The sequence below is a fragment of the Pongo abelii genome, chromosome 8 (assembly GCF_028885655.2).
Source record: "Pongo abelii isolate AG06213 chromosome 8, NHGRI_mPonAbe1-v2.0_pri, whole genome shotgun sequence".
NCBI classification, from domain to species: domain Eukaryota; kingdom Metazoa; phylum Chordata; class Mammalia; order Primates; family Hominidae; genus Pongo; species Pongo abelii.
Window position 1 is genome coordinate 47,617,006 of NC_071993.2, and position 27,430 is coordinate 47,644,435.

At 41.2% G+C, this 27,430-nt stretch overlaps 1 protein-coding gene and 1 pseudogene across 1 annotated transcript; one reads left to right on the forward strand and one right to left on the reverse strand.

Moving 5' to 3' along the window:
* The window catches only part of LOC129048437 (zinc finger protein 37A-like), a 37,662-nt pseudogene extending 15,708 nt beyond the window's left edge, over window positions 1–21,954 (reverse strand).
* LOC129048438 (FXYD domain-containing ion transport regulator 6-like) lies at window positions 20,132–22,099 on the forward strand. The gene has a single exon (XM_054523242.2). It carries the CDS (start codon window positions 20,132–20,134, stop codon window positions 20,417–20,419), a length of 288 nt encoding a protein of 95 aa, XP_054379217.1. The 3' UTR covers window positions 20,420–22,099.
* Window positions 22,100–27,430: the final 5,331 nt, after the last annotated feature.

A 27,430-nucleotide genomic window follows, 5' to 3' on the forward strand; every position in this document is an offset into this window, starting at 1 on the left:
TTTCATGATACTGATTCTTCCTATCCATAAGCATGGAATGTTTTTCCATTTGTTTGTGTCCTCTCTTATTTCCTTAAGCAGTGGTTTGTAGTTCTCCTTGAAGAGGTCCTTCACATCCCATGTAAGTTGTATTTCAAGGTATTTAATTTTGTTTGTAGAAATTGTGAATGGGAGTTCACTCATGATTTGGCTCTCTGTTTGTCTATTATTGGTGTATAGGAATGGTTGTGATTCTTGCAGAATGATTTTGTATCCTGAGACTTTTCTGAAGTTGCTTATCAGCTTTAGGAGATTTTCGGCTGATACAATGGAGTTTTCTAAATATACAATCATGTCATCTGCAAACAGAGACAATTTGACTTCTCTTTTCCTATCTGAATACCCTTTATTTCTTTCTCTTGCCTGAATGCCCTGGCCAGAACTTCCAATATTACATTGAATAGGAGTGGTAAGAGAGAGCATCCTTGTCTTGTGCTGGTTTTCAAAGGGAATGCTTCCAGTTTTTGCCCATTCAGTATATTGGCTGTGGGGTTGTCATAAATACCTCTTATTATTTTGAGATACATTCCATCAATACCTAGTTTTTTGAGAGTTTTTAGCATGAAGCGGTGTTGAATTTTGTCAAAGGCCTTTTCTGCACCTATTGAGATAATCATGTGGTTTTTTTCATTGGTTCTGTGTATGTGATGGATTATGTTTATTGATTTGCCTATATTGAACCAGCCTTGCATCCCAGGGATGAAGCCGACTTGATTGTGGTGGATAAGCTTTTTGATGTGCTGCTGGATTTGGTTTGACAGTATTTTATTGAGGATTTTTGCATAGATGTTCATCAGGGATATTGGCCTGAAATTTTCTTTTTTTGTTGTGCCCCTTCAAGGTTTTGGTATCAGGACAATGCTGGCCTCATAAAATGAGTTAGAGAGGATTCCCTCTTTTTCTATTACTTGGAATAGTTTCAGAGGGAATGGTATCAGCTCCTCTTTGTACCTCTGGTAGTATCTGGCTGTGAATCCATCTGGTCCTAGACCTTTTTTTGGTTGGTAGGCTATTACTGCCTCAATTTCAGAACTTGTTATTGGTCTATTCAGGGATTTGACTTCTTCCTGCTTTAGACTTGGGAGGGTGTATGTGTCCAGGAATCTATCCATTTCTTCTAGATTTTCTAGTTTATTTGCATAGAGGTGTTTACAGTATTATCCGATGGTAGTTTGTATTTCTGTGGGATCAGTAGTGACAGCCCCTTTATCATTTTTTATTGCATCTATTTGATTCTTCTCTCTTTTCTTTATTCTTCTGGCTCTTCTATTTTGTTCTTTTCAAAAAACCAGCTCCTGGATTCATTGATTTTTTGAAGGGTTTTCATATCTCTATCTCCATCAGTTCTGCTCTGATCTTAGTTATTTCTTGTCTTCTGTTAGCTTTCGAATTTGTTTGCTCTTGCTTCTCTAGTTCTTTTAATTATGATGTTAGGGTATCTATTTTATCTAGTTCTTTTAATTATGATGTTAGGGTATCTATTTTACGTCCTTCCTGCTTTCTGTTGTGGGCATTTAGTGCTACAAATTTTCCTCTAGACACTACTTTAAATGTGTCCCAGAGATTCTGGTACGTTGTGTCTTTGTTCTCATTGGTTTCAAATAACTTCTTTATTTCTGCCTTAATTTCATTATTTACCCAGCAGTCATTCAGGAGCAGGTAGTTCAGTTTTCATGTAATTGTGCAGTTTTGAGTGAGATTCTTAATCCTGATTTCTAATTTGATTGCACTGTGTTCTGAGAGACTGTTATGATTTCCATTCTTTTGTATTTGCTGAGGAGTGTTTTACTTCCAATTATGTGGTCAATTTTAGAATAAATGTGTTGTAGTGCTGAGAATAATATACACTCTGTTGATTTGGGTGGGAGAGTTCTGTAGATGTCTATTAGGTCTGCTTGGTCCAGAGCTGAGTTAACGTTCTGAATATCCTTGTTAATTTTCTGTCTTGTTGAACTGTCTAATATTGACAGTGGGATGTTAAAGTCTCTCACTATTATTGTGTGGGAGTCTAAGTGTCTTTGTAGGTCTCTAAGACCTTGCTTTATGAATCTGGGTGCTCCTGTATTGAGTGCATATATATATAGGATAGTTAGCTCTTCTTGTTGCATTGATCCCTTTACCATTATGTAATGCCCTTCTTTGTCTCTTTTGATCTTCATTGATTTAAAGCCTGTTTTATCAGAGACTAAGATTGTAACCCCTGCTTTTTTTGCTTTCCATTTGCTTGGTAAATATTCCTCCATCCCTTTATTTTGATGTGTGTCTTTGCACATGAGATGGGTCTCCTGAATACAGCACACTGATGGGTGTTGACTCTTTATCCAATTTGCTAGTCTGTGTCATTTAATTGAAGCATTTAGCCCGTTTACATTTAAGATTAATATTGTTATATGTGAATTTGATCCTGTCATTATGATGCTAGCTGGTTATTCTGCCCATTAATTGATGCAGTTTTTTCATAGTGTCAATGGTCTTTACAATTTGGTATGTTGTTGCAGTGGCTGGCACTGGTTGTTCCTTTCCACGTTTAGTGCTTCCTTCAGGAACTCTTGTAAGGCAGGCCTGGTGGTGACAAAATCTCTCAGAATTTGCTTGTCTGTAAAGGATTTTATTTCTCCTTCGCTTCTGAAGCTTAATTTGGCTGGATATGAAATTCTGGGTTGAAAATTCTTTTCTTTAAGAATGTTCAATATTGGCACCCACTCTTTTCTGGCTTGTAGGGTTTCTGCAGGGAGATCTGCTGTTAGTCTGTTGGGCTTCCCTTTGTGGGTGACCTGACCTTTCTCTCTTGCTGCCCTTAAAATTTTTTCCTTCATTTCAACCTTGTTGAATCTGACGATTATGTGCCTTGGGGTTGCTCTTTTCAAGGAGTATCTTTGTGGTATTCTTTGTATTTCCTGAATTTGAATGTTGGCCTCTCTTGCTAGGTTGGGAAAGTTCTCCTCGCTAATATCCTGAAGGGTGTTTTCCAACTTGGTTCCATTCTCCCCGTCACTTTCAGGTACACCAATCAAACATAGATTTGGTCTTTTCACATAGTTCCATTTTTCTTGGAAGCTTTGTTCATTCCTTTTTGTTCTTTCTTCTGTAATCTTGTCTTCTCACTTTATTTCATTAATCTGATCTTCAATCTCTTATATCCTTTCTTCTGCTTGATCGAGTCAGCTGTTGATACTTGTGTATGCTTCACGAAGTTCTCATGCTGTGTTTTTCAGCTCTATCAGGTTATTTATGTTCTTCTCTAAACTGGTTATTCCAGTTAGCAATACATCTAATCTTTTTTCAATGTTCTTAGCTTCCTTGCATTGGGATACAACATGCTCCTTTAGCTTGGAGTAGTTAGTTATTACCCACCTTCTGAAGCCTACTTCTGTCAATTTGTCAAACTCATTCTCCATCCAGTTTTCTTCTCTTGCTGGCAAGGAGTTGCCATCCTTTGGAAGAGAAGAGGCATTCTGGTTTTTGGAATTTTCAGCCTTTTGCACTGGTTTCTCCCCATCTTCATGGATTTCCTTACCTTTGGTGTTTGATGTTGGTGACCTTCAGATGCAGTCTCTGAGTGGATGTCCTTTTTGTTGATGTTGATGTTATTCCTTTTTGTTTGTTAGTTTTCCTTCTAACAGTCAGGCCCCTCTGCTGCAGGTCTGCTGGAGTTTGCTGGAGTTCCACTCCAGACCCTGTTTGCTGGGTATCACCAGCGGAGGCTGCCAAACAGCAAAGATTGCTGCCTGTTCCTTCCTCTGGAAGCTTTGTCCCAGAGGGTCACCTGCCAGAGGCCAGCTGGAGCTCTCCTGTATGAGGTGTCTGTCGGCCCCTACTGGAAGGTGTCTCCCAGTCAGGAGACACGGGGGTCAGTGACCCATTTGAGGAGGCAGTCTGACCTTTAGCAGAGCTTGAATGCTGTGCTGGGAGATCTGCTGCTCTCTTCAGACCCATCAGGAAGGAACCTTTAAGTCTGCTGAAACTGTGCCCACAGCCACCCCTTCCCCCAGGTGCTCTACCCCAGGGAGATGGGGGTTTTATCTATAAGCCCCTGATGGGGGATGCTGCCTTTTTTGTCAGAGATGCCCTGCCCAGAGAGGAGGAATCTAGAGAGGCAGTCTCAGCCTTGCTGAGCTGTGTTGCGTTCCACCTAGTATGATCTTCCAGGCAGCTTTGTTTACACTGTGAGGGTAAAACTGCCTACTCAAGCCTCAGCAATGGCAGATGCCCCTCCTCCCACCAGGTTTGAGTATCCCACGTTGAGCTCAGACTGCTGGGCTGGCAGTGAGAATTTCAAGCCAGTGGATCTTAGCTTGCTGGGCTCCATGGGGGTAGAACATGCCGAGCCAGGCCACTGCCTCCCTGGCTTCAGCCCCCTTTCCAGGGGAGTGAATGGTTCTGTCTCACTGGTTTTCCAAGGCACCACTTGGGTATGAAAAAAAAAAAACTCCTGAAGCTAGCTTGGTGTCTGCCCAAACGGCCACTCAGTTTTGTGCTTGAAACCCAGGCCCTGGTGGCATAGGCACCAGAGGGAATCTCCTGGTCTGCAGGTTGTGAAGACTGTGTGAAAAGTGCAGTATCTGGGCCAGAGTGCACCATTCCTCATGGCTCAGTCCCTAATGGCTTCCCTTGGCTAGGAGAAGGAGTTTCCAGACCCGTTGCACTTTCTGGGTGAGACGATGCCCATCCTGCTTCAGCTCACCCTCCATGGGCTGCACTGACTGTCCCACCAGTCCCAGTGAGATGACCCAGGTACCTTAGTTGAAAATGCAGAAATCACCCACATTCTGCGTCAATCTCTCTGGGAGCTGCAGACCAGAGCTGTTCCTATTCGGCCATCTTGCCAGCAAATCCCAACAATAATTTATTGTACATTTTAAAATAATTGAGTATAATTTGATTGTAACACAAAGAAAGGATAAGTGCTGGAGGTGATGGATACCCCACTCACTCTGATGTGATTTTACACATTGTAGGCCTATATCAAAATATCTCATGTATATAAATCACATAAATATATATACTCACTATGTATCCATAAAAATTAAAAACAGAAAATAAGGGGAACAAAAGAAGAAGATCTAACCATAAGCTGTCTCCAAGAAACTCACTGTAGATCCAAAACCAGTAAGCTGAATGTGAAAGGATGAAGAAAGATATTTATGCAAATAATAACCAAAAGATTGCTGGGTAGGTACACTAATACCAGAAAAACAAAAAACAACAATAACAAAAAAAACAGACTTTACGTAAAAAACTGTTACAAGAGACAAAGAAGGACATTATACAACTGGAAAAGTGTTAATAAAAAAAATCAATTGCAAACATATGTGGATCAAAGAAAATAGAACCAAATATATAAAGCAAACACTGACAGATTTAAATGAAAAAATGCAGAGTTCGGTAATAATAGTTGGACACTTCATTGCTCTGCTTTCATTAATGGATAGAATATCCAGACAGAAGATCAGTAAGAAAACAGAGTATTTGAATAATGGTATAAGCCAAATAGGCCTAAGAGAAGTATGTGGACTACTCCACCTACCAATAGCAGAATATGCATTATTCTCAAGTGCAGAAGAAACATTCTACAGGGAAGCCCACAGATTAGGGCACAAAATAAATCTCAGTAAATTTAAAAAGACTGAAATAATAAAAAAAAAATTCTGACCATAATAGGATAAAGCTAGAAATCAGTAACAGAAAAAAAATTTTTAACATGGATATTAACGTTTAATGGATCAAATGAGAAAGCAAAAAGGAAATTTAAAAATACTTAGAAATGGGTGAAAAAGTAAAGAGACTGTATCACAACTTATGGGATGCAGCCAAGAGTATGCCTATAGGGAGATTTATAGCAATAAATGCCTATTTTCAAAAAGAAAGAAATCAATAACTTTACACCTTCAGCAACTAGCAAAGAAGGATCAAACTAAACCCAAAGCTAGCAGAAGGAAGGATATAATACATATTAGAGCAAAGATAAGTGAACAGAAAATAGAAAACTACAAAGAACCAAAAAATCCAAAAGCTGATTCCTTAAATAGAACAAAATTCATAAGCTTTTAGCTAGTTTGAGTAAAGAAAAAAAATACAAAGAACTAAAATCAGCAATGAAAGTAACATGACAAAAAAATGGGTTATAAGAGAATACTATGAACAACTGTACACTAATAAATTAAGTAACTCAATGAAATAGACACATTTCCTAAAAGCACACACATTACTAAAACTGACTCAAGAAGAAACAGAAAATCTCAACATACTTATAACAAGTAAAGAGATATATCAGTAATTTTTTTAAAAACTGCCCAAGGGCAAAAAATCCAGGGTAAGATGGCTTCACTGGTCAATTCTATCAAATTAAAGAAGTAATACTAATCTTCCTCAAACATTTCCAAAAATTAGAAGAGAATACTTCCTAACTAATTCCCATGAGTTTTATAATGTCAGCCAGCATTATCTTGATACCAAAGCCAAAAAAAGACTTCACAGGAAAATAAAATTACAGGCTAATATCCCTTATGAATACAGATGCAAAAAATTATCAATAAAATACTAGCAAACCAAATTTGGCAGCATATTAAAAACATTACATACTATGACCAAGTTGGATCTATCCCAGGAATGCAAGAGTGGTTCGATATAAGAAAATTAATCAGTGTAAGACACCGCATTAATAAAACAAATGAATAAATACATGATCATATCAATGATGCAGGAAAAAAATACAAAACCCAATACCATTCAAGGATAATAAAACTCAGAAAACAGAGGAAAGGAAGCAAAGTTCCTCAACATAATAAAGCACATATATAAAAAACTCACAGGTAACATACTCCACAGTGAGAGACTGAAATATTCCCCACTAAGATCATGAACAGACAAAGGATAGTGCTTTCACCACTGCAATTCAACACTGTATTAAAAGTTCTAGCCAGAGCAAATAGGCAAGAAAAAGAAATAAAAGACATTCAAATTGAAAGGCAGAAGTAAAACTACTCTATTTGCAGATAACATTATTTAGCAAATAATCCACAAAAAATCTATGAGCTAACAAATGGTTTTTGCGAAGTTGCAGAGTACAAAATCAACACATAACAGTTAGGTTTTCTGTAAAAAAAATACTCCAACAATGAACCATCCAAAAGGAAATTCAGAAAATAATCCCATTTATGGTAGTATCCAGTAGAATAAAATATTTAGTGTTATGGTCTGAATGTTTGTGCCCTTCACAACTTCACATGTTGAAATCTAATACCATTGCAATAGTATGAAGAGGCATGGCCTTTAGGAGGTGATTAGGAAGCTCTGCCTTCCTTCATGAATGAGATAAGTGTCCTTATAACTTAATGGACAAAGTAGTGGCTTGACAACCTGGAGAGACAGGTTTAGATACTGTGCTGCCAATAAGCAGAAATTTTATCTTTGATAAGCTTACATAAAGTAATAATGTTTTTCCAAAAATAAGACTTAGTCAAATGGCCCCTTTTAACTTCTAAAATGTTTTAATACATCAAATCTGATCTGAATATTTAATATAGCAAGTATGGATAATTCCAGGAAGATGGTGATCTAAGGGATCAAATCAGAGCTGAGGAGACAGGTAGCACTGGCAGGTTTAAGAGATTAGATACAGGCCGGGCGCAGTGGCTCACGCCTGTAATCCCAAAACTTTGGGAGGCCAAGGCGGGCAGATCACCTAAGGTTGGGAGTTCGAGACCAGCCTGACCAACATGGAGAAACCCCATCTCTACGAAAAATACAAAAGTATCCAGGCATGGTGGCACATGCCTCTAATCCCAGCTACTTCGGAGGCTGAGGTAGGAGAATCACTTGAACCCAGAAGGTGGAGGTTGCAGTGAGCTGAGATCGTGCCATTGCACTCTGGCCTGGGCACCAACAGTGAAACTCCATCTCAAAAAAAAAAAAAGATTGGATACAAACAGGAAGGAGCAAATAAATATTGTGGATAATGACATAGCCTGGTTCCTCACTGTTGGAGAAAGAAGTTATAAAGATGGAAAACAGAAAGGCTATGGGGTTAAGATTGAAACTGGGAAATGTCTATGTAAACTCATTGTTTAAAAAATACGTATAGACAGACCAATACAAAAATAAGTGTACACATGTATTTCTGTGTGTGTGTATGTACACATACATACATATATTTCCTAACTCTGTCAATTGAGAGGGTCTGAGGCAGTGACAGCCTCTAGCAATGAGCACCCAGTTCTTGGTTTTTAAATTCCATCCTCCACTAGAAAGAACAACGTCCTTTGGAGAAATGGCTGATGGCAGAGGTAGTGCAGGAAAAGGACAAGATGGGCCAGGTATATCTGTTGTGCCACAGAGTAATTACTCAAAAATTGATGTGGGAAGCAGGCTGAAAATGGAATAGGTAACTCCAAAACTCCATCCCAAACTAAAGCAACAATTAAGCTGGAAAAACAAAAAAAACCCTCTCAGCATCAAGCTTTTCAGAATTCTCCAATCTAATTAAAAACCTAGTACACCCAGAACATTCCTGGTGTGGCTTGCTGATGCCTGTGCCAAAGTGGACAGTATGCACTTTGTTTTCAGAGAACTGTAGTTGTGTATTTTGATCTGTCTATGCGGGCTCTCTGAAGAAGTGGCTCACAGGCCTGTCTTTGTTTTGCCTGCCTTGGAACTTTCTCAGGGCTAGTCTTCCAGGAAGTGCTAGTTGAAAACATTTAAAGGCAATTATCTGGCCTCAGCAGCCAGATGAGAAAAGCAGCAGATGGAATGATAAAACTGGGAGTGGAAAAACTGGGAAGGAAATACATGGGGGCCGGGGTGGGGATAAGGGGTCTGAAAAGCTCCTGCATAAACCAGGCAATTGAGGTCATGTGCAAGGCCAGGGCAATATGCACGCTCAAAAAAATCCTGAGAGGAACCTAAGCTTTCAGTCTGGTTGACCTTCAGGCTCAGTGTAAGCAGGAAGTGAAGTTTTACACACAGATGTAAATGGCCTGGCAAACCATTACAAGAGCACCCTAAAACAGGGCCAATATGCGAAGACCAGAAGAGTTTTTTGTTTTGTTTTGGCTTTGGGCATTTAAAGAAATCTCTGTCAGATCACAAACTGACCACTAAACTAACAGAACAGAGGTTTCAGTGACCACGTACAACAAAGAACTTTACAAAAATAGTTTTGAAAAGTCACAAAATAAACAAACAATGCAAAATAAACAGCAACAACAAATTCTGGGGAAAAGAATCTGATTTCTAGAATTAACACATTTTAATATTCAAAATGTTCAGTTTTCAATGAAAAATTATGAGGAATGCAAAGAAGATAATATGACCCACGGACACACAGAAAAAAGAAATGAATAAAACCAGTCCTCAAAGACACCTTTGTTATTGGTCTTACTAGATAAAGAATTTAAATCAACTGTTCTAAATGTGCGCAAACAGCTAAATGAAACCAGACAAAGAACTAACAGAAACCAGGTGAACGATGCCATGCCAAATACGAAATATTAATATACAGAACAAAATTACAAAAATGTAATTAGGACTGTCTGGAGCTGACAAGTACAAAAAATAATTTTTTTAAAAATCAGTGAAAGGATTTAATAACAGAATGGAGCTCAAAGAGAACAAAGAATCAGCAAAATTGAAGACACTAATGGAGATTACTCATTCTGTGGAGCAGAGAAAAAGAATGGTGAAAAATGGACAGTGCCTAAGAGATCCATGAGACAACATCAAGCATACCAACAAGTTAATAAGAAGAGTTGCTGATGAAGAGAAGAAAAGGGAACCAAAAAATATCTGAAGAAATAATGTCTGAAGACCTTCCAAATTGATGAAAGACATGAATTTCTATGTCCAGGACACTCAGAAACTATAATTAGGATAAGCTCAAAGAACTTCAAACTGAGAGAAATAATAAATTGTCACAAAACAAAGAATCTCGAAAGTAGCAAGAGATAAGGGACTAACCATGTACAAAGGATCTGAAATAAGATTAACAGCCAGCCTTTTATTAGGAACCATGAAGGCCAGAGGCAGTAGGATAATGGCACCTTTCAAGTGCCAAAAGAAAACAAAATATCAAAAATTCTACATTTGGCAAAACTGCCTTTCAAAAATGAAGGAGAAATGAAAACATTCCTAGATCAACAGAATCTGAGAGAATTTATTAGTACTAGATCTGTCCTACAAGAAATGCAAAAGGAAGTCCTTAAGGTTGAAACAAAAGGACATTAGACAGTAACTCCAATCCAAACACACAAAAAAATTCAAATGGTAAAATAACTACTGTAAGTAAATGCAAAAGCCAGTCTTATTGTATTCTTGGCTTTTATGTTCTCTCTTTTTTCTATACGATTTAAAAGACAAATACATAAAACAATAATTATAAATCTATGGTAATGTGCACACTATTTATGAAGGCATAACATGTGACAATAAGAAGACAAAGGACAGGGACAAAGCTGTATAGGAGCAGAGTTTTTATATAATATTAAGGCTTAGTTAGTATTAATGCAAGCTAGACTGTTATAAATTCAATATGCTAATTGCAATTCCAAGTATTAACACCAGGTAAATAATGACTACAAAGAAATACAAAAGGAATTAAAATGACACAGTAGAAAAAAACGAACACAAAAGAAGGCATACACAGAAAAACTGAAAACAAAAAAGATGTAATATGTATGGAAAACAAATAGCAAAATGGCATAAGTCCTTTCTCAGTTTATCATTTACTCTAAATGTAAATAAACTAAACTCCCAACTAAAAGACAGAAATTGGCAAAATAGGCTGGGCACAGTGGCTCACACCTGTAATCCCAGCACTTTGGGAGGCCAAGGCAGGCAGATCACGAGGTCAGGAGTTTGAGACCAGCCTGACCAATACGGTGAAACCCTGTCTCTACTAAAAAAAAAAAAAAAAAAAAAAAAATACAAAAATTAGACAGGTGTAGTGGTGTGCACCTGTAATCCCAGCTACTCAGGAGGCTGAGGCAGAAGAACTGCCTGAACACTGGAGGCAGAGGTTGCAGAGAGTTAAGATCGCACCACTGCACTCCAGCCTGGGTGACACAGTAAGACTCTGTCTCAAAAATAAAATAAAATAAAAAAATAAAAATAAATTGGCAAAATAAATACAAATATATGATCCAGGTACATATTGTCTACAAGACACTCTCTTTAGATACAAACACACAACACAATAGGTTGAAATTGAAGTGACAGAAGAGGATAGTAAACTAAAAAATGCCAGGATGGCTATACTGAGACAAAAGAGAGTTTAAATCAAAAATTGTTACAAGAGAAAAACACTACATATTAATTAAAAAAGAAAGTCAAGTCTACAAAAGAGACATAGTAACAGAAAGAGAAATAAATCATCCTGAAGTTTACATGGAATTTCAAGGGATCTCAACTAGCCAAAATAATCTTGAAAAGCCATGCATGTATGGTAAAATGATTTTCAACAAAGTTGTCAAGAACAGTCAATAGGGAAAGGACAGTTTTTCTAACAAATAATGTTGGTAAAACTGGATAGCCACAAGCAAAACAAAACAAAAACAAAAAAATTAACTCAAAATGAATCAAAGACCTAAATCTAAGAACTAAAGTTACAAAACTCATGGCAGAACACATAGGAGAATGGATTCGTGTGGCAATGTTTTCTTGGCTATAATATCAAAAACCACAGGCAACAAAAGTAAAAATAAATTGGACTACATCAAACTTAAAAATTGTGCATCAAAGGACACAGTTAACTGAATGAAAAGACAACCAACACAACAGGAGGAAATATTTGCAATTCATGTATCTGATGAGGAATTAATATAAAAAATATATAAAGAACCCCTACAACTCAAAACAAACAAAATAACCTGATTCAAAGATGGACAAAGGACTTGAAGAGACATTTCTCCATAAAAGATATATAAATGGTCAGCAAGCTTATGAAAATATGCTCAACATCACTTATCATTAGGGAAATATAAATCAAAACCACAGTGAAAAATTACCATACACCCATTACAATGGCTGCTATCAAAACAACAAAAGAAAATAACGAGTGTTGGCAAGGATATGGAGAAATCAGAATCCTGTACACTGAGGATGGGACTGTAAAATGGTGCACCTTCTGTAGAAAACAGGTCGGTGTTTCCTCAAGAAATTAAAAATAGAATTACCATAGGTTCTATCCATACCACTTCTGAGTATATAACCAAAATAACTGAAAGAAGGATCTCAAAGAATAGTTGTACCCCATGTTCACAGTAGCATTATACACAACAGTTAAAAGGAGGAAGGAACCCAAATGTCCACTGACAGATGAATGAATAAACAAAACATGGGTACAATGAAATATCATTCAACATTAGAAAGGAGATAAATTCTGACACATGCTACAACACTGAGGAAGCTTGAGGACATTATGCTAGGTGAAATAAGCCAGTCACAATAAGACAAATACTGTATGATTTCACTTATATGAGATATAGCAAAAATAGTGAAACTCATAGAAACAGAAAGTAGGATGGTGGTTGCCAGGGGCAAGGAGGAGGGGAAAATGGGGAGTTATTGTTTAATGGGTAGAGAATTTCAATTTCCCACAATGAAAAAGTTCTGGTGATTAGATGTACAATATGAATATACTTAACACTGCTTCTGAACTGTACATCCAAAAATAGTTAAGATTGCTAAAACACAAAACTAACAATAAATAAAGATGCCTGCTTTGGCCACATATATTCAACATTGTACTAAAAATTCCAGCCAGAGCAATTAGGCTAAGTAAATAAATAAATAAACCCAAATTGGAAAGAAAGAAAGAAAATAGTTTTGTTTGCAGATGACATGATCTTATATGCAGAAAATACTAAAGAATCCACAAAGAAACTACCAGAAGTAGGAAACAAATTCAGCAAAATTACAAGATACAAGATCAACACTCAAAAATTAGTTGTGTACTCATTACAATGAGCAGTCAAAAAGCAAATTAACAATTCCACTTACAATAGCATTGAAACAAAAGAAATTTTAGGCTTGTGGGACATCACAGTCTCTACTGCAACCAGTCAACTCTGCCCTTGTAGTGTGAAAGTACCCACAGGCTATACATAAATACATGAGTATGGCTGAGTCCCGATAAAACTTTATAGACACTGAAGTCTGAATTTCATATAATTTACAATAGCATTTAAATGAAAAACTATTTAATAAATTTAAGCAAGGATATGCAACACTTGTACACTGAAAACTACAAAACATTAATGAAGGAGAGAAGATCTAGGGGAAAAAAATCTTATGTTCATTGATTATTAGATTTAATATTAAGATAACACTCCCCAAAGTGTTATCACCCACTCTAATACATACCCAATGCAATACTTATCGAAAACTCAACATACTTTTTTGCAGAAATAGAAAAGCTAACTAAAAATTCCTATGGATTGCAAAGCACCCTGCTGTGGAAAACTGTCGGTTTCACAATAAATTAAATGTAAAATTACCATATCACCCAGCAATTTCACTCATAGATGTATACCCATAACAATTGAAAGCATGTATTCAAACAAATATTTGTACATGAATGCTCGTAGGAGCACTATCCACAACAGCGAAACACAGGATGACCCCCAATGTCCATCAACAGATGAATGGATAAACAAAAGGTGGTATATCCATATAATAGAATATTGTTCCATCATAAAAAGGGACAAAGTACTGATATACAGCTACAACATAAATGGGTCTTGAAAACATTATTCTAAGTGAGAGATCAGACACAAATTGTATGATTCCATTCATATGCCATATCCAAAATAGGCAAATCTATAAAGACAGAAAGGAGATTATTGGTTGCTAGCGGCTGGGAGCAGAGAGGGGAAAAGGGAGCAACTCCTTATTAAGTTACAATACTGCTTATTAAGGGTGCTGTTTCCTTTTGGTGTGATGAAAATATTCCAGAAATAAATGGTGGTTATGGTTGTACAACATTGTGAATGTACTAAAGTCATTGAATTCTATACTTTAAAATGGCTTGTGAATTTCATGTGATGTGTGTTTTACCATAATTATTTTTTTTAGGTAGAATCCCTCGAAAGTTATTGCAAATATTCCATTTCTGCCCAGTCTCTAAGGCTGTCACAAAGCCTGCCACATCCTAACAACCCATGATCACCCTAGCCTACCAGGACTGTTTCTTTAAAAAACCATGAGTCCTAATGCTACACAATTCATTGGATTTTTTTTTTTTTTTTTTTTTTTGAGATGGAGTCTCACTCTGTTGCCCAGGCTGGAGTGCAGTGGCACGATCTTGGCTCACTGCAACCTCCAACTCCCAGGTTCAAGTGATACTCCTGCCTCAGCCTCCTGACTAGCTGGGATTACAGGCACGTGCCACCATGCCCAGCTAATTTTTGTAATTTTAGTAGAGACAGGGTTTCACCATGTTGGTCAGGCTGGTCTCGAACTCCTGACCTCATGATCCACCCGCCTCGGCCTTCCAAAGTGCTGGGATTACAGGCATGAGCCAATGTGCCCAGCCTATTTGAATTTTTTAATCATATACTTTCTTTTGTGATCTCTTAAGTTTTCCCCTGGACTGTACATGAATTATTCACTTTGTTGTACTACTTTTTTATGTAACTGCAAGACTGTCATCGGAAGTTTCACAATGTTACCTAATAAAGCCCACTGATAAACTGTTTTATGTTCCAGTTTCACAACTGTAAGATCACAAGATCTGCATTCACCTATATGACATTTTTGTCTTACTCTTCATCAACCCTCTATCAGAAATCAGCAAACATTTTCTGTAAAGGGTCACACAGTAAATATTTTAGGCTTGTGGGCCATTACAGTCTCTGCTGCAACCAGTCAACTCTGCCTTTGTAGTGTGAAAGTACCAACAGACAATACCTAAATACGTGAGTATAGCTGAGTCCCAATAAAACTTCATAGACAGTGAAGTCTGAATTTCACATAATTTCCAAGCAAAATAATACTCTTGGTTTTTTTCCCTCAGCCACCTAAAAATATAAAAACCAAACTTCATTTGTGGACCATAAAAAATCAGACAGTAGGCTGCATTTGACCCATGAACTGTAATGTGACCTCTCCTCTATATTTTCCGGGATGTTATTTCTACTTTCATATGAATGTATAGACATTTTTTAAACCTCAATAATTACTTTTAAGCAAAACTGTGAAAAAATAAACAACTTACCTGGGATGTGATCATCTTCCACTAGTGTTGGCAGAGCAGAGAAAGCCGACAGGGGGTAGCTGAGAAATAAGAAAAGATCAAGAGAAATGTCACTTGCCTAAAAATGTCCACTTCCCAGCTGGCAAAACATCTCTAAAAGGGAGATACTCACACGTCCATGCATGACTCTGGCATGGTTATGTACTGCTTGGACACATTAGTTTTCAAATGTAAAAACGTTTGGTTTTCTACTGACTTATAAACAACTTATGCTGTACTCTAACCGAGTATACAAACCAATATATTAAACTAATTAAGCAAGTTAGGAAAAGCCAAAGAATGGAACATAATACTTTCATTAAAACTGATGCTAAACAAAAATACTCAGGTTTTAATCTTTATTATAAACCAGAGACTCCCAACAAGGTTTTGAAAAAAGTGATGTGGTATTTTTCAGCCCAGTTTTTTTTGTTTGCTTTTTTGAGACAGAGTCCTGCCCTGTCACCCAGGCTGGAGTGCAATGGCACGATCTTGGCTCACTGCAACCTTTGCCTCCTGTGTTCAGGTGATTCTCCTGCCTCAGCCTCCCAAGTAGCTGGGACTACAGGTGCACACCACCACATCTGGCTAATTTTTTGTATTTTTAGTAAAGACGGGGTTTCACCATGTTGGCCAGGCTGGTCTCGAACTCCTGACCTCATGATCTGCCGGCCTCAGCCTCCCAAAGTGCTGGGATTACAGGCGTGAGCCACTGCGCCAGGCAGAGCCCAGTTTTTTTGGAAGGAAAACGAACTTGCTCTAACTTGGTTTCAGGTTCTCAAAACCATCTTTGGATTTTAAAAAGCAAACGGATTTTTACTTACTCTGTTGTCAATGCAGCAAACACCCGCCTGAGTCCTCAAGCGACTCAGTGTCTGTTCTTGACTCTGCCACAACAAAATGTGTCAATGTCAACAGTCACTTAACATGTTAAGCTTGTTTCCTGTCCACTCCACCCCATCCCACCTTTTAAATAAAGCCAAAATAGATAACTTACAGACCTTTCTTGCGGCTGCACCTCTGATTCTGTAAGATCAAGATGGGGGCATCCGTACATCTCTAGTTGTGCTGCAATGCGCCAGCAGCTCAACATCTAGAACGAGCGAGTAACGAATCCAGGCATGGAGGGTGCTGTCCTCCACTTGGCTGCTAAGCTCGGCCCTCCGCATGATGCCTTCACAACTCCCCAAGAAGCGGTGCTGTCTGCTCCTTCGGCCTTGCCCTCCTCTGCCGCCACATCTGAATGGGCACAAAGCTCCCACCATCACCCAGCCTGTGGGAGTCTGGACAGGACACAAATCGAACCTCTGCTCCTCCCACCCATGCTCTAGATCTCTAATGACGTCTCGGCCCAACTGGTCTGGTGTCCTCCTCGGAGGGCCCCTGCACCCTCACCGCCCCCACCTTCCCTTCTCACCCCACAACAGAAGTTTTGCTCCAAGACAGCTGGGCCTAAGCCCTTCAGTTCGAATCCTCATCCAAGACTGAAAGCTCCTACATCTTCCTGTCACTTGAGCCACAAGCTGGACCGTCTGGAAATGCCCACTGCTACTAGGGACACAGGCGAGGCCGGAAAGTGCGGGAGGGCCCGGGGTGCCTCCCTCCACGTGCGCGGCCTCACAGGTCAGTGGAAACAAGAAATCCCCCAATCCACAGCCATGATCACTTCAAAATACTTCCTGAAGGCGTCAGGCCATGAAGCTGCGACCTGCGAGGACATAGCAAGCGGGGTGACGCTGGGCAGAGGCTGGGTATGGAGTCCGCACCCGCAGGGTCCCTCCCCGCCCCGCGGGTGCTATCCGCCACCCCGCTTGCCTCTGCGTGGCAGTGACAATGCGGGGATGCCGACTACAGGTGGTTGGAAGGAGACAGCGAGATTCTGAGGGGAAAGAATAAGGAGAGAAGCACGCATCTTTTGGGCAGAAGGCCCGTTTCCGCGCGGTCCTGCCGAGGCCTCCGGGCATCCTTCATCTCAGGGAAGAGAAAATCCAACCTCACTTGTCACAGGCGCGGGACCTGCGTTTCCTTCTGGAGCAGAAGAACCAGGGCAGGATTAGGACCCAGGCCAGGCGGCAAAGCTGCTCCCTCTCTCCCACCTCCAGGCCAAGCAGCACCTCCAGTCCACCCTCGCTCCAGCCCTCCCGTACTCTACCCTCCGCATCCTCTGCCCCCAGGCAGGGAGATGCCGGGAGCCCTCCCTTCCAGGCTGCACCGGAGAAAAACAAACTTGGAGCCACACCGCGCACATGCGCAGAAGGCCCGAAGCAGCTCCCGCGACTGGGGCCAAAAAGTGCACACTACATTTCCCACAAGTCCTCGCGCCGCTCCCTTAGAAAGTGCAAGCCACATTTCCCACAAGCCTTCGTGCCACTCCCTGAGAAAGTGAAGACTACATTTCCCAAAGGCCCTCGTGCCGCTCCTTTAAAAAATGGCATGAGATTTCAGCCACATTGGGTAGTTAGTTCCCAGAGGCACAGAGTGCAGTACTGCAGTTTTATTCGTTAGCTGAAATAAATTATGAGTATTTAAATTACACAGGTTTCTTATGAATTACATCTCCCTGATGATTTGGCTGTCCTCAACACTTCCTTTTTTGGCAGAATTCAGGAGTGGAATTTCTCCAGACATGGTCGGTTCCTGCGGCCCCGCTGCGCTGCCTCAGCACTACCTCCACTTGTGCCTGTGGCTCCACTTGCTTGGTTCTGGTCCACCGGACGCTCACCGTGAGAAAACACGCTGGACATGAGCATTACCAGCCTGTACACTGTTGTAAAGGTAACTCGGAATTGCTCTTCAAATTTTATTTGTTAAACCACATAATACCATCTTTCATGGCAAACCTGCATTTTCCATTCTTCAGGAGTATGTTGGATCTCTTGATCACAATAACTTTTTAAAATGTTCACTGACAGAGGTAACACAGGAGTGGAAATCCAAAAACCGTAGGTTCTCACTTATAAGTGGGAGCTAAGCTATGAGTACACAGAGGCCTACAGAGTGATAAAATGGACTTTAGAGACTCAGAAGGGGGCTGGTGGGAAGGAGGCGGGAGATTTAAAAAACTACACATGGCCAGGTGAGGTGGCTCACGCCTGTAATCTCAGCACTTCGGGAGGCGGAGGCGGGAGTCAGGAGTTCAAGACCAGCCTAGCCAACACGGTGAAACCACGTCTCTACTAAAAATACAAAATTAGCTGGGCGTGGTGGCACACACCTGCAGTCCCAGCTATTTGGGAGGCTGAGGCAGGGGAATTGCTTGAACCCGAGAGGTGGAGGTTGCAGTGAGCCGAAATCGTGTCATTGCTCTCCAGCCTGGGCAACAAGAGCGAAACTCAGTCTCAAAAAACAAAACAAAACAGAAAACTGCACATTAGGTACAGTGTACACTACTCAGGTGACAGGTGCACTAAGATCTCAAAATTCACCATTTTATAATTCATCCATAACCAAAAACCAATTGTACTCCAACAGCTATTGAAGTTTAAGTTAAAAATAAAATAAATGTCCACTGACCAAAACAGAAGCATTTTTCTCCATTTCTATTCCTTTTTTTTTTTTTTTGAGATGGAGTCTCGCTCTGTCACCCAGGCTGGAGTGCAGTGGCACAGTCTCAACTCCCTGCAACCTCTGCCTCCTGGGTTCAAGCGAATCTTCTGCCTCAGTATCCCGAGTAGCTGGGACTACAGACGTGCACCACCAAGCCTGCTAATTTTTTTGTATTTTTAGTAGAAACGGGGTTTCACCATGTTGGCCAGAATGGTCTCGATCTCTTGACCCCGTGATCCGCCCGCCTTGGCCTCCCAAAGTGCTGGGATTACAGGCGTGAGCCACCGTGCCCGACTTCTATTCCCTTCTTTACCACCACTGATGATAATCCCACTTGTTCCCATGCTGGAAAAGCATTTAGTACCGTACCATCCACGTAAAAGAATCAGATTATTCAAGGGATGAGATGTATTTCAGAAGACATCATGGCAAGTACAGATACTTGAAGTATCACTTCAAGTCACAATTTATTTTCCTGCTCATAATTTTTTTTTCTTTTTCTTTTTTTTTTTGAGGGAGTCTCGCTGTCACACAGGCTGGAGTGCAGTAGCATGATCTTGGCTCACTGCAACCTCCACCTCCTGGGTTCAAGCGATTCTCCTGCCTCAGCGTCCCAAGTAGCTGGTACTACAGGCTTGTACAACCACACCCGGCTAATTTTTGTAAGTTTACTAGAGACGGGGCTTCACTATGTTGGCCAGGCTGGTTTTGAACTCCTGACCTCGTGATCTGCCTGCCTTGGCCTCCCAAAGTGCTGGGATTACAGGCATGAGCCACGGCACCCGGCCTAATGTTTTTCCATTTTAAGAACAGTCTTGACACTTGTGAATATTCCATTTTTTTTTTTTTAGACTGGGTCTCATTCTGTCTCCCAGGCTGGAGTGCAGTGGCATGATCTCGGGTCACCGCAACCTCTGCCTCCTAGATTCAAATGATTCTCCTGCCTCAGCCTCCCCAGTAGCTGGGATTACAGGCACATGTCACCACGTCTGGGTAATTTTTCATATTTTTAGTAGAGACAAGGTTTCACCATATTGACCAGGCTGGTCTCGAATTCCTGACCTCAAGTGATCTACCCGCCTCAGCCTCCCAAAGTGCTGGGATTACAGGTGTGAGCCACCTCACCCGGCCTCCATTATTGGTTTAATGATTCAGGTTCCATTATGTCATGGATTATTTCAGTAACATTGTTTGCTCTTTCAATTTGCATAATCCTATCCCTAAAGAGATTGAAAACTATGAACATGCCACTCCCAGGCTCCTTGGGACTTGACACATCCTCCTGGGATCACCTCAGAGGGGACTGACTGTGCCGGCACCATGGAGGTAGTGCTGATCTTTCTATGCAGCCTGTTGGCCCACATTGTCCTGGCCGGTGCAGTTGAGAGGGAGAAGGAAATTGACCCTTTTCGTTATGACTACCAGACCCTGAGGATTAGGGGGTTGGTATGTGCTGTGGTCCTCTTCTCCATTGGGATCCTCCTTATCCTAGGTTGCAGATGCAAGTGCAGTTTCAATCAGAAGTCCGGGACCCCAGGAGAGGAAGAAGCCCAGGTGGAGAACCTCATCACTGCAAATGCAACAAAGCTCCAGAAAGCAGAGAGCTGAATGAAGTGCAGCCCTCCAGTGGGAAGCCTCTGGAACCTGAAGGCAGCTGCTTGAACTTTTAGATGCAAATGTTGATGCTTAAGAAAACAGCCACCTCAGCAACAAATCTTTCCCCAAGAGAAGCCAATAACTTGTGTGTCCCCCCACGCCCTTCCCTGTCCCTTCTAAACACCATTCCTCCACCTGATGATCCAACTAATCTCCTGCCTCACCACTGCAGCCTGCAGGCTCCTCCAACTCCTGTGATGTGTCTGTGTGTGTGTTTGCTGACTGTAGTGTTCATGGCTACTTGTTCATGGTTATTACTGTTAGTGAACTGTGGATTCACTTTCCTGGGCAGAGGCTGAGCCATGTGGCCATCTGCTCCTCTCTGCCCCCCATCACCTCTCACTCTTGGGAGTCTGCTTTTTTCCCTGGAGAGTCTAGCTCCTTCCCTTTAGAGCATGGGCAGGAGTCTCCAGTTGTCTTGGGACCTGGGAAGGTTTGCACCACTTTCATCATCTTTCTTTATGGAGTCTCTTCACTCCTTTTACAAGAACCTCGCTTCCTTATCCCACTCCAACCCCAGTCTGTTCTGAAGATCAGCAATTAGAGATACAAAGCAAAGCAAGGAGTTTGTGAGCCCAGAATTGCCTTCAGGAGGCTATTATACCCTTCCATGGTTATTTTTCTCCCTGGGGAAGCGCCAGGGAGCTCCGTCTGCCCTGCCCTTCACATAGCACCCAGGGATTCCAGGCTCAGGGCTGCTGCTTTTTTTCTTTTTCTTTCAGAGTCCCACTCTGTCACCCAAACCAGAATGCAGTGGCACGATCTCAGCTCACTGCATCCTGGGTTCAAGGGATTCTCATGCCTGGGTCTCCCGAGTAGCTGGGATTATAGGCACGCAGCACCACACCCAGCTAATTTTTGTATTTTTAGTAGAGATGGGGTTTTCCCTGGCCTCAAGCAATCCACCTACCTTGGCCTCCCAAAATTCTGGGATTACAGGTGTCAGCCACCATGCCCAGCCCAGGCCCAGGGCTTCTAATCTGCCCTTGGGGAATGTAGCCGTTACATATCTTATCAGCAATAACCACAGGGGCTCTGGTACCCCACCCATCTCCAACCTTCCTGCTTCCAATACTTCAACCTACAGCCCAGTTTTTATGGACACAGGCTTCCATCCTTGAAGTTGAGTCTCCAGCAGGTGATGACTGAAAGATTCCCATTCTGTTGCCGCCAGCACACTGGAACGGACAGAGGGAGAGTAAGGGGCCTTTGCTTCTCTGCCCATGTCCCCTTGGTCAGCAAACTCCCGCATCCTTTGTGCTGCCTGTCAGTGGTCAGAGAGGTGAATGAGGTAGGTTAGAGACCCAGTAGGCTCCATGCAGTGCTGCTGCAGAGGGTACAGGAAGAGGTCAAAGGTCATAATGACAGCGGGAGCTCAAACGAGATCCCGCCCTTCCTGTCCTCCATGTGCCTGTGGAAATCAACCAACCGAGCCTCTGTGCCAGACTGCTGTTTTCTGTATCATGATCTGTCTGAACAACAGAAAAAAGGAATAAAATATTTGTTTCCTAGTGAAAAAAAACCATGAACAAAAAACAAGTAAACTTCAATCAATGGATTATTTTTAAAGTAAACAAAAATTTTGGAATCTTTTCTTGAGAATTAAAATATTATTTCAAGACTTTACATAAACTAACAACTTTCTCAACTGTGTTAGTTACAGGAGCCAATGAGTTTCTAACTACAAAGGAAATGAAGAATATCGAATGCCAAAAAAAAAACAAACAATCCTTTAATCACTCAATTCTAATAGTATAAATGCTGAAGTAAGAGAACAATTTTATGACAGTTACTTCAATGAAAATGCAAAGAACATCAGATGCTATTTGGACCTCATGATGCAGAATGTGGGCAGGACGGCCCACAACTTGGAATCATTCATGCTGTACTTCAGCTTGGACCAAGCATGTCTGTGCCTTTATGCAGACATCAACCACAATTTGTATTTGTGTTATCACCACCAAAAGCAGTTCAGAAGCAAAGGGAAAATATCTTCTGCCTTGAGATTACTTGTATCCATGGCTCTGCTGTAAATAGGTGAGGCATTTAGATCATTGATAATCTCTGTGATCATAGTGAGGCTATTACTTTTGTTGTTGTTGCAGTAGATTTCATTCTGGCTCTTCAAAATTTGATTGCATCTTTGGAATCAGAAAATACTTCTAGCAGTAGTACTTTCAAATTGTCATTTGAGCTGAAAGACTGCTGCTGTTATATAGTGTGGCAGATAGTTACAACTTCCACTGCAATTACTATATCTCAATCTGAATTCTTTTCATTTTTTTTTTTTTTTGAGACAGTCTCCCTCTGTCGCCCAGGTGACACCATCATGCAGTGGTGCAATCTCAGTTCACTGCAACCTCCACCTCCCAGGTTCAAGCAATTCTCTTGCCTCAGCCTCCCGAGTAGCTGGAATTACAGGTGCTCGCCACCATGCCATGCTAATTTTTTGTAATTTTAGTAGAGACAAGGTTTCACCATGATGCCTAGGCTGGTCTTGAACTACTGAGCTCAGGCAATCCACCCACCTAGGCCTCCCAAAGTGCAAGGATTAAAAGTGTGAGTCAACGCACCTGGCCTTGAATTATTTTTAATAAAAAAATTTGTTTACCACTTTATATAGTATTAGTTGAGGAAATCATACATCTTCCATGTTTAGCTGTTACTATGTGCTGGTGCCTTTCTCTATTTTTGCATACTGCACAAAAAGCTTCAAAAGGAATCTTTCCTCATTTAATAAATCTCTGCTTTTCAAACAATTCATCACAAAGTTTATGCTTGAAATTTGGTATTTGGCATTCAAATGTACACAAATAAAAATAGATAATAGCAACCATCACAAAAATTGAGCTGAGTGAATTTGATAATCTCACAGCTGCCTTAGTGTGTCTGTCACTCATAAGTCTGAACTCAGAACTAACATCAAACAGGGGTTGAACCATTGAAAGCATTACAAACTTGCAAACTAATAATCAATTGAAGTGGCCGGGCATGGTGGCTCACACCTGTAATCCCAGCATTTTGGAAGGCTGAGGCTGGCGGATCACAAGGTCAGGAGATTGAGACCATCCTGGCCAACACGGTGACACTCTGTCTGTACTAAAAAAAATACAAAAATTAGCTGGACGTGGTGTCACGTGCTTGTAACCCTAGCTACTCTGGAGGCTGAGGCAGGAGAATCACTTGAACCTGAGAGCTGGAGGTTGCAGTGAGCCAAAATTGCGCCACTGCACTCCAGCCTGGCGACAGAGTGAGATTCCTTCTCAAAAAAAAAAAAAATCAATTGAAGTAGAGTTGCCATTGAAGTGGCCTGAGATGGCTATCCTATCCTTGGCTGGTATCTGGGAATGTGAATTTTGGGAAGGTTTGGGTACCTGGATTTCAGAAGGGTTCCCTCCACCCTCACTGATCAAATGGCTCACTGTACCTAAACAATATGGTTTCTGTGGAACACCTGCTTTTTTTCTGGGAATCTGGATCTTGACTTGTGCACAATAGACAGTGTCTACATGAGCAGCCCCCCAATAAAAAGCCCAGGCACCGAGTCTCTAAGGAGCTTCTGTGACAACATTTTGCATTTGTTGTCACAGCATGTTGCTGGAGGAATTCAGCACATCCTATGTGGCTCCACTAGGAGAGGATGCTTGGAAGCTGGTACCAGGTTTCCTCTGGACATGGCCCTGTGACCTCTCTCCTTTGCTGACCTTGCTGTAATAAGTTGTAGCCATACTGTGACTGTATGCCAAGTCCTGTCAGTCCTCCTAGCAATTTGTTTAGCCCAGAAGTGTTCTTGGGAATCCCCAATACAGTTGGCATCAGAAGCAAATTTTTTTTAATTCTGACTCTGTCACCCAGGCTGGAGTGCAGTGGCACAATCATAGCTCACTGCAGCCTTGAGCTCCTGGGCACGAGTGATCCTCCTGCCTCAGCTGGGACTACAGGTATGTATCCTCCTGAATAGCTGGGACTACAAGCACGTGCCACCATCCCGGGCTCTTTTTTTTTTTTTCTGAAAAGATGGGGTCTTGCTATGCTGCCCAGGTTATCTTGAGCTCCTGGCCTCAAGTGATCCTCCTGCCTCAGCCTCTCTATGTGCTGAGATTACAGGTGTGAGTCATTGCACCTCGCCCAGAGGTGGAATTTGCTAGAACAACCCTGATTCACTAAGATTTGGCTCCATCACTGTTTGGGAAAAGGAAGAATGAAGGGGAACGGTGATAAGCCTTTTATAACTGGGTGTCTATCGATCCCTCCATGGTTTGAGAGCAGCAGCTGAACTGCCACCTGCTATTAGAAGCCACAGTGACCTTTGGGGTTAGAAATGGATCCAACCCTGGCTTCTTTGAGCTGTGCTGGATGAAGTGAGGGAGAAAATATACATCTGGGGATTGGCTTTGTTTTTTGTTCTCTTCTCCAGGTAGGAGGAAAAAAAAAACCAACAGTGACAAATTATAAAGGTGAGTGTTAGGTGACCACAAAAATGTTAGAAGTTCTCAGGGCTAGAGCAAAGCTGGGGTGGGAGGGTGGGAGGGTGGGGAGGGCACCAAGACTTCATCCAGTCTCTTCTTCAGCCCAGCTGCTGCCCTGTTGCAAGAGCTGCCTCCTTCTTTGCCACCCCCTGTACCATCCCCCATCTGCTTTCCAACCTGAATCTTTCCCACAGCAGTAATGCTAACCTAACTGCAACTGCTGGATTTACTGCTGTGGATTTAGTTTGCAAAAGAAAAAAAAAAAGTTTAATGGCTTTGTGTTTTGTGGCTATTACATCTAGATGTATTAATATTATAAAATTGATATAAAATGTTAAATGCTTACAATTTCATAAATTCTAGAGGGAACATACTTATTAGGAATAGCTGCAGAGGAAAGTGCGTGTGACACAACTTCCTTGCTTTTTGCAGCTAGTGGGCAGCTTGGAATTTAAATTCTCAATACTGGAAATAGAACAAGTCCCCAAAATTAACAATTTTTGCTATAGTTTTTGCCTATTGGAGCCACTGGAAAAAAGGAGACAATATGAAGAGAGGCAATCTTGAGCTAGAGATAGGCTTTGGAATTTACCAAGCAGTTTTTCATCTCTAATGAGCTCTTGTAAGATCATATAGCTGACCCTCAGAAGCTGATGATTTTCTGGCCCCATGTGTATAGTTTTGAGTTGGTCAGCTTGGACTCTAAGGTGAATAATGTAAAAAGGGCCCACCAAAGCCTTGCTTGTCACTTGGCTAAGAACACAGCTGTCTGACCCTGCAGCATCTCAGTCTCCAGTTACTGGAAGAACATATATTAGATGTTGGGGAAACTATAAGGCTACAGGGTGACGCTGCATGTTGGCAGGGAGAATTGTTCAAGGTAGAAACTGTGGGGAACAAAGAGAGAGATTCTCATCTGTGTAGCTGCTGCTACGTGCTAATTTGGAGGTAAGAAAACTGTTAAGGAATAAAAAAGCCAAGACCTCTGTCCTCACAGGTCTTTCAGGCTAGAAGGGAAACTGGCCACCATACAAATGGTATACAACTGCATTAGTACTTAAGAGGTCTGATTTATTGCTTTGAAACACAAGTGCAGGATGTTTAAGGTTTATCAGCAGCCTTTCCCTTGTGGAAATTGTAAACTAAAAATGAAATCCTAAGCCCCCACCAACTGAAGGACACTCCCCTTAGCCAAGGGGACCCCAGAAAAATCTTACAACTGAGTTCCTGGCCATGATGAGATGGGAGGTCAGACATGTCTCGTTATACCCTCTCATGTTTGTGGTTTAGACACAGCAACTGACCAGCATTAATGTTAAAATAGAGATCATAAGACTGGCAGAGCGGATTTTTGTGGCAATGAGATACCAAATTATAAACAAGACCTAAGGCCATGCCAGGCAAGGGTTAGGTCAAGCACTCTAAACTTAAACATTAACTATGGTCTAACTGCCACAAGTTTTTCTTTTTTCTCTAGCAGCTAAATAAACACTGGTCTTGACATAAGCAAAATAAAAACAATTGTAGCTCATCACCAGACACTAATTGGCTCCCAACTCCTGTCCCAAGCACCGTAACTACAGCTTTGATTAGACAAGAGATTGATTTCAGTAACTTTCTCCTGATAAGAAGACCACCCACCATGAACTGGTTCTGGCTGGGTTTACAGAGATTGCACACTTGAGTGCCTTCATGTCCTGTAAAGACCTTTTGACTGATAGGGCCTAATTATAAAACATTCAAATGTTAGGTCTCCATCCCAAAGTGAACACGGGTCATATGTTACATGCATGTTGGTTCAACACATGTGCATCAGGACCACCTTCATGCATATTCATAGCTCCTCCTGTAACCTGTTGAAGATGTATGTTTAGCTAACTTGTCCAGCATAATGCTCCTACCCCAACCTATAGTCCTTCAAAGTGCCTGTCCCTGGTCCCTGGTTTTAGCCAGAGGCATTCTTCTCAGCCTGTTGCAGGCTGTAACCCCTTATAAGAAATAAAGCTTCCTCTCCATTCCAAATAGTTAAATCTTGTGAATTTTTTTTGTTTTGTTTTGTTTTTTTTAAGATGGAGTTTCACTCTTGTCACCCAGGCTGGAATGCAATGGCACGATCTTGTGTCACTGCAACCTCTGCCTCCCAGGTTCAAGCAATTCTCTTGCCTCAGCCTCCTGAGTAGCTGGGACTACAGGCACCTGTCACCATGCCCGGCTAATTTTTGTATTTTTAGTAGAGGTGGGGTTTCACCATGTTGGCCAGGCTGGTCTCGAAATCCTGACTTCAGGTGATCCATCTGTCTCCACCTCCCAAAGTGCTGGGATTACAGCTGTAAGCCACCACACCTGACCTAAATCTTGTGATTTTTAAATTCAACAGTCAATTAAATGGTTCCTTGATAGAGAAACATTTATGGCAGACATTAGCTTTTTTTGCCCCATAACGCTTCAGTAAGTTTCCCTGAATATTTGCATTTACTTGTCAATCAACTCACAG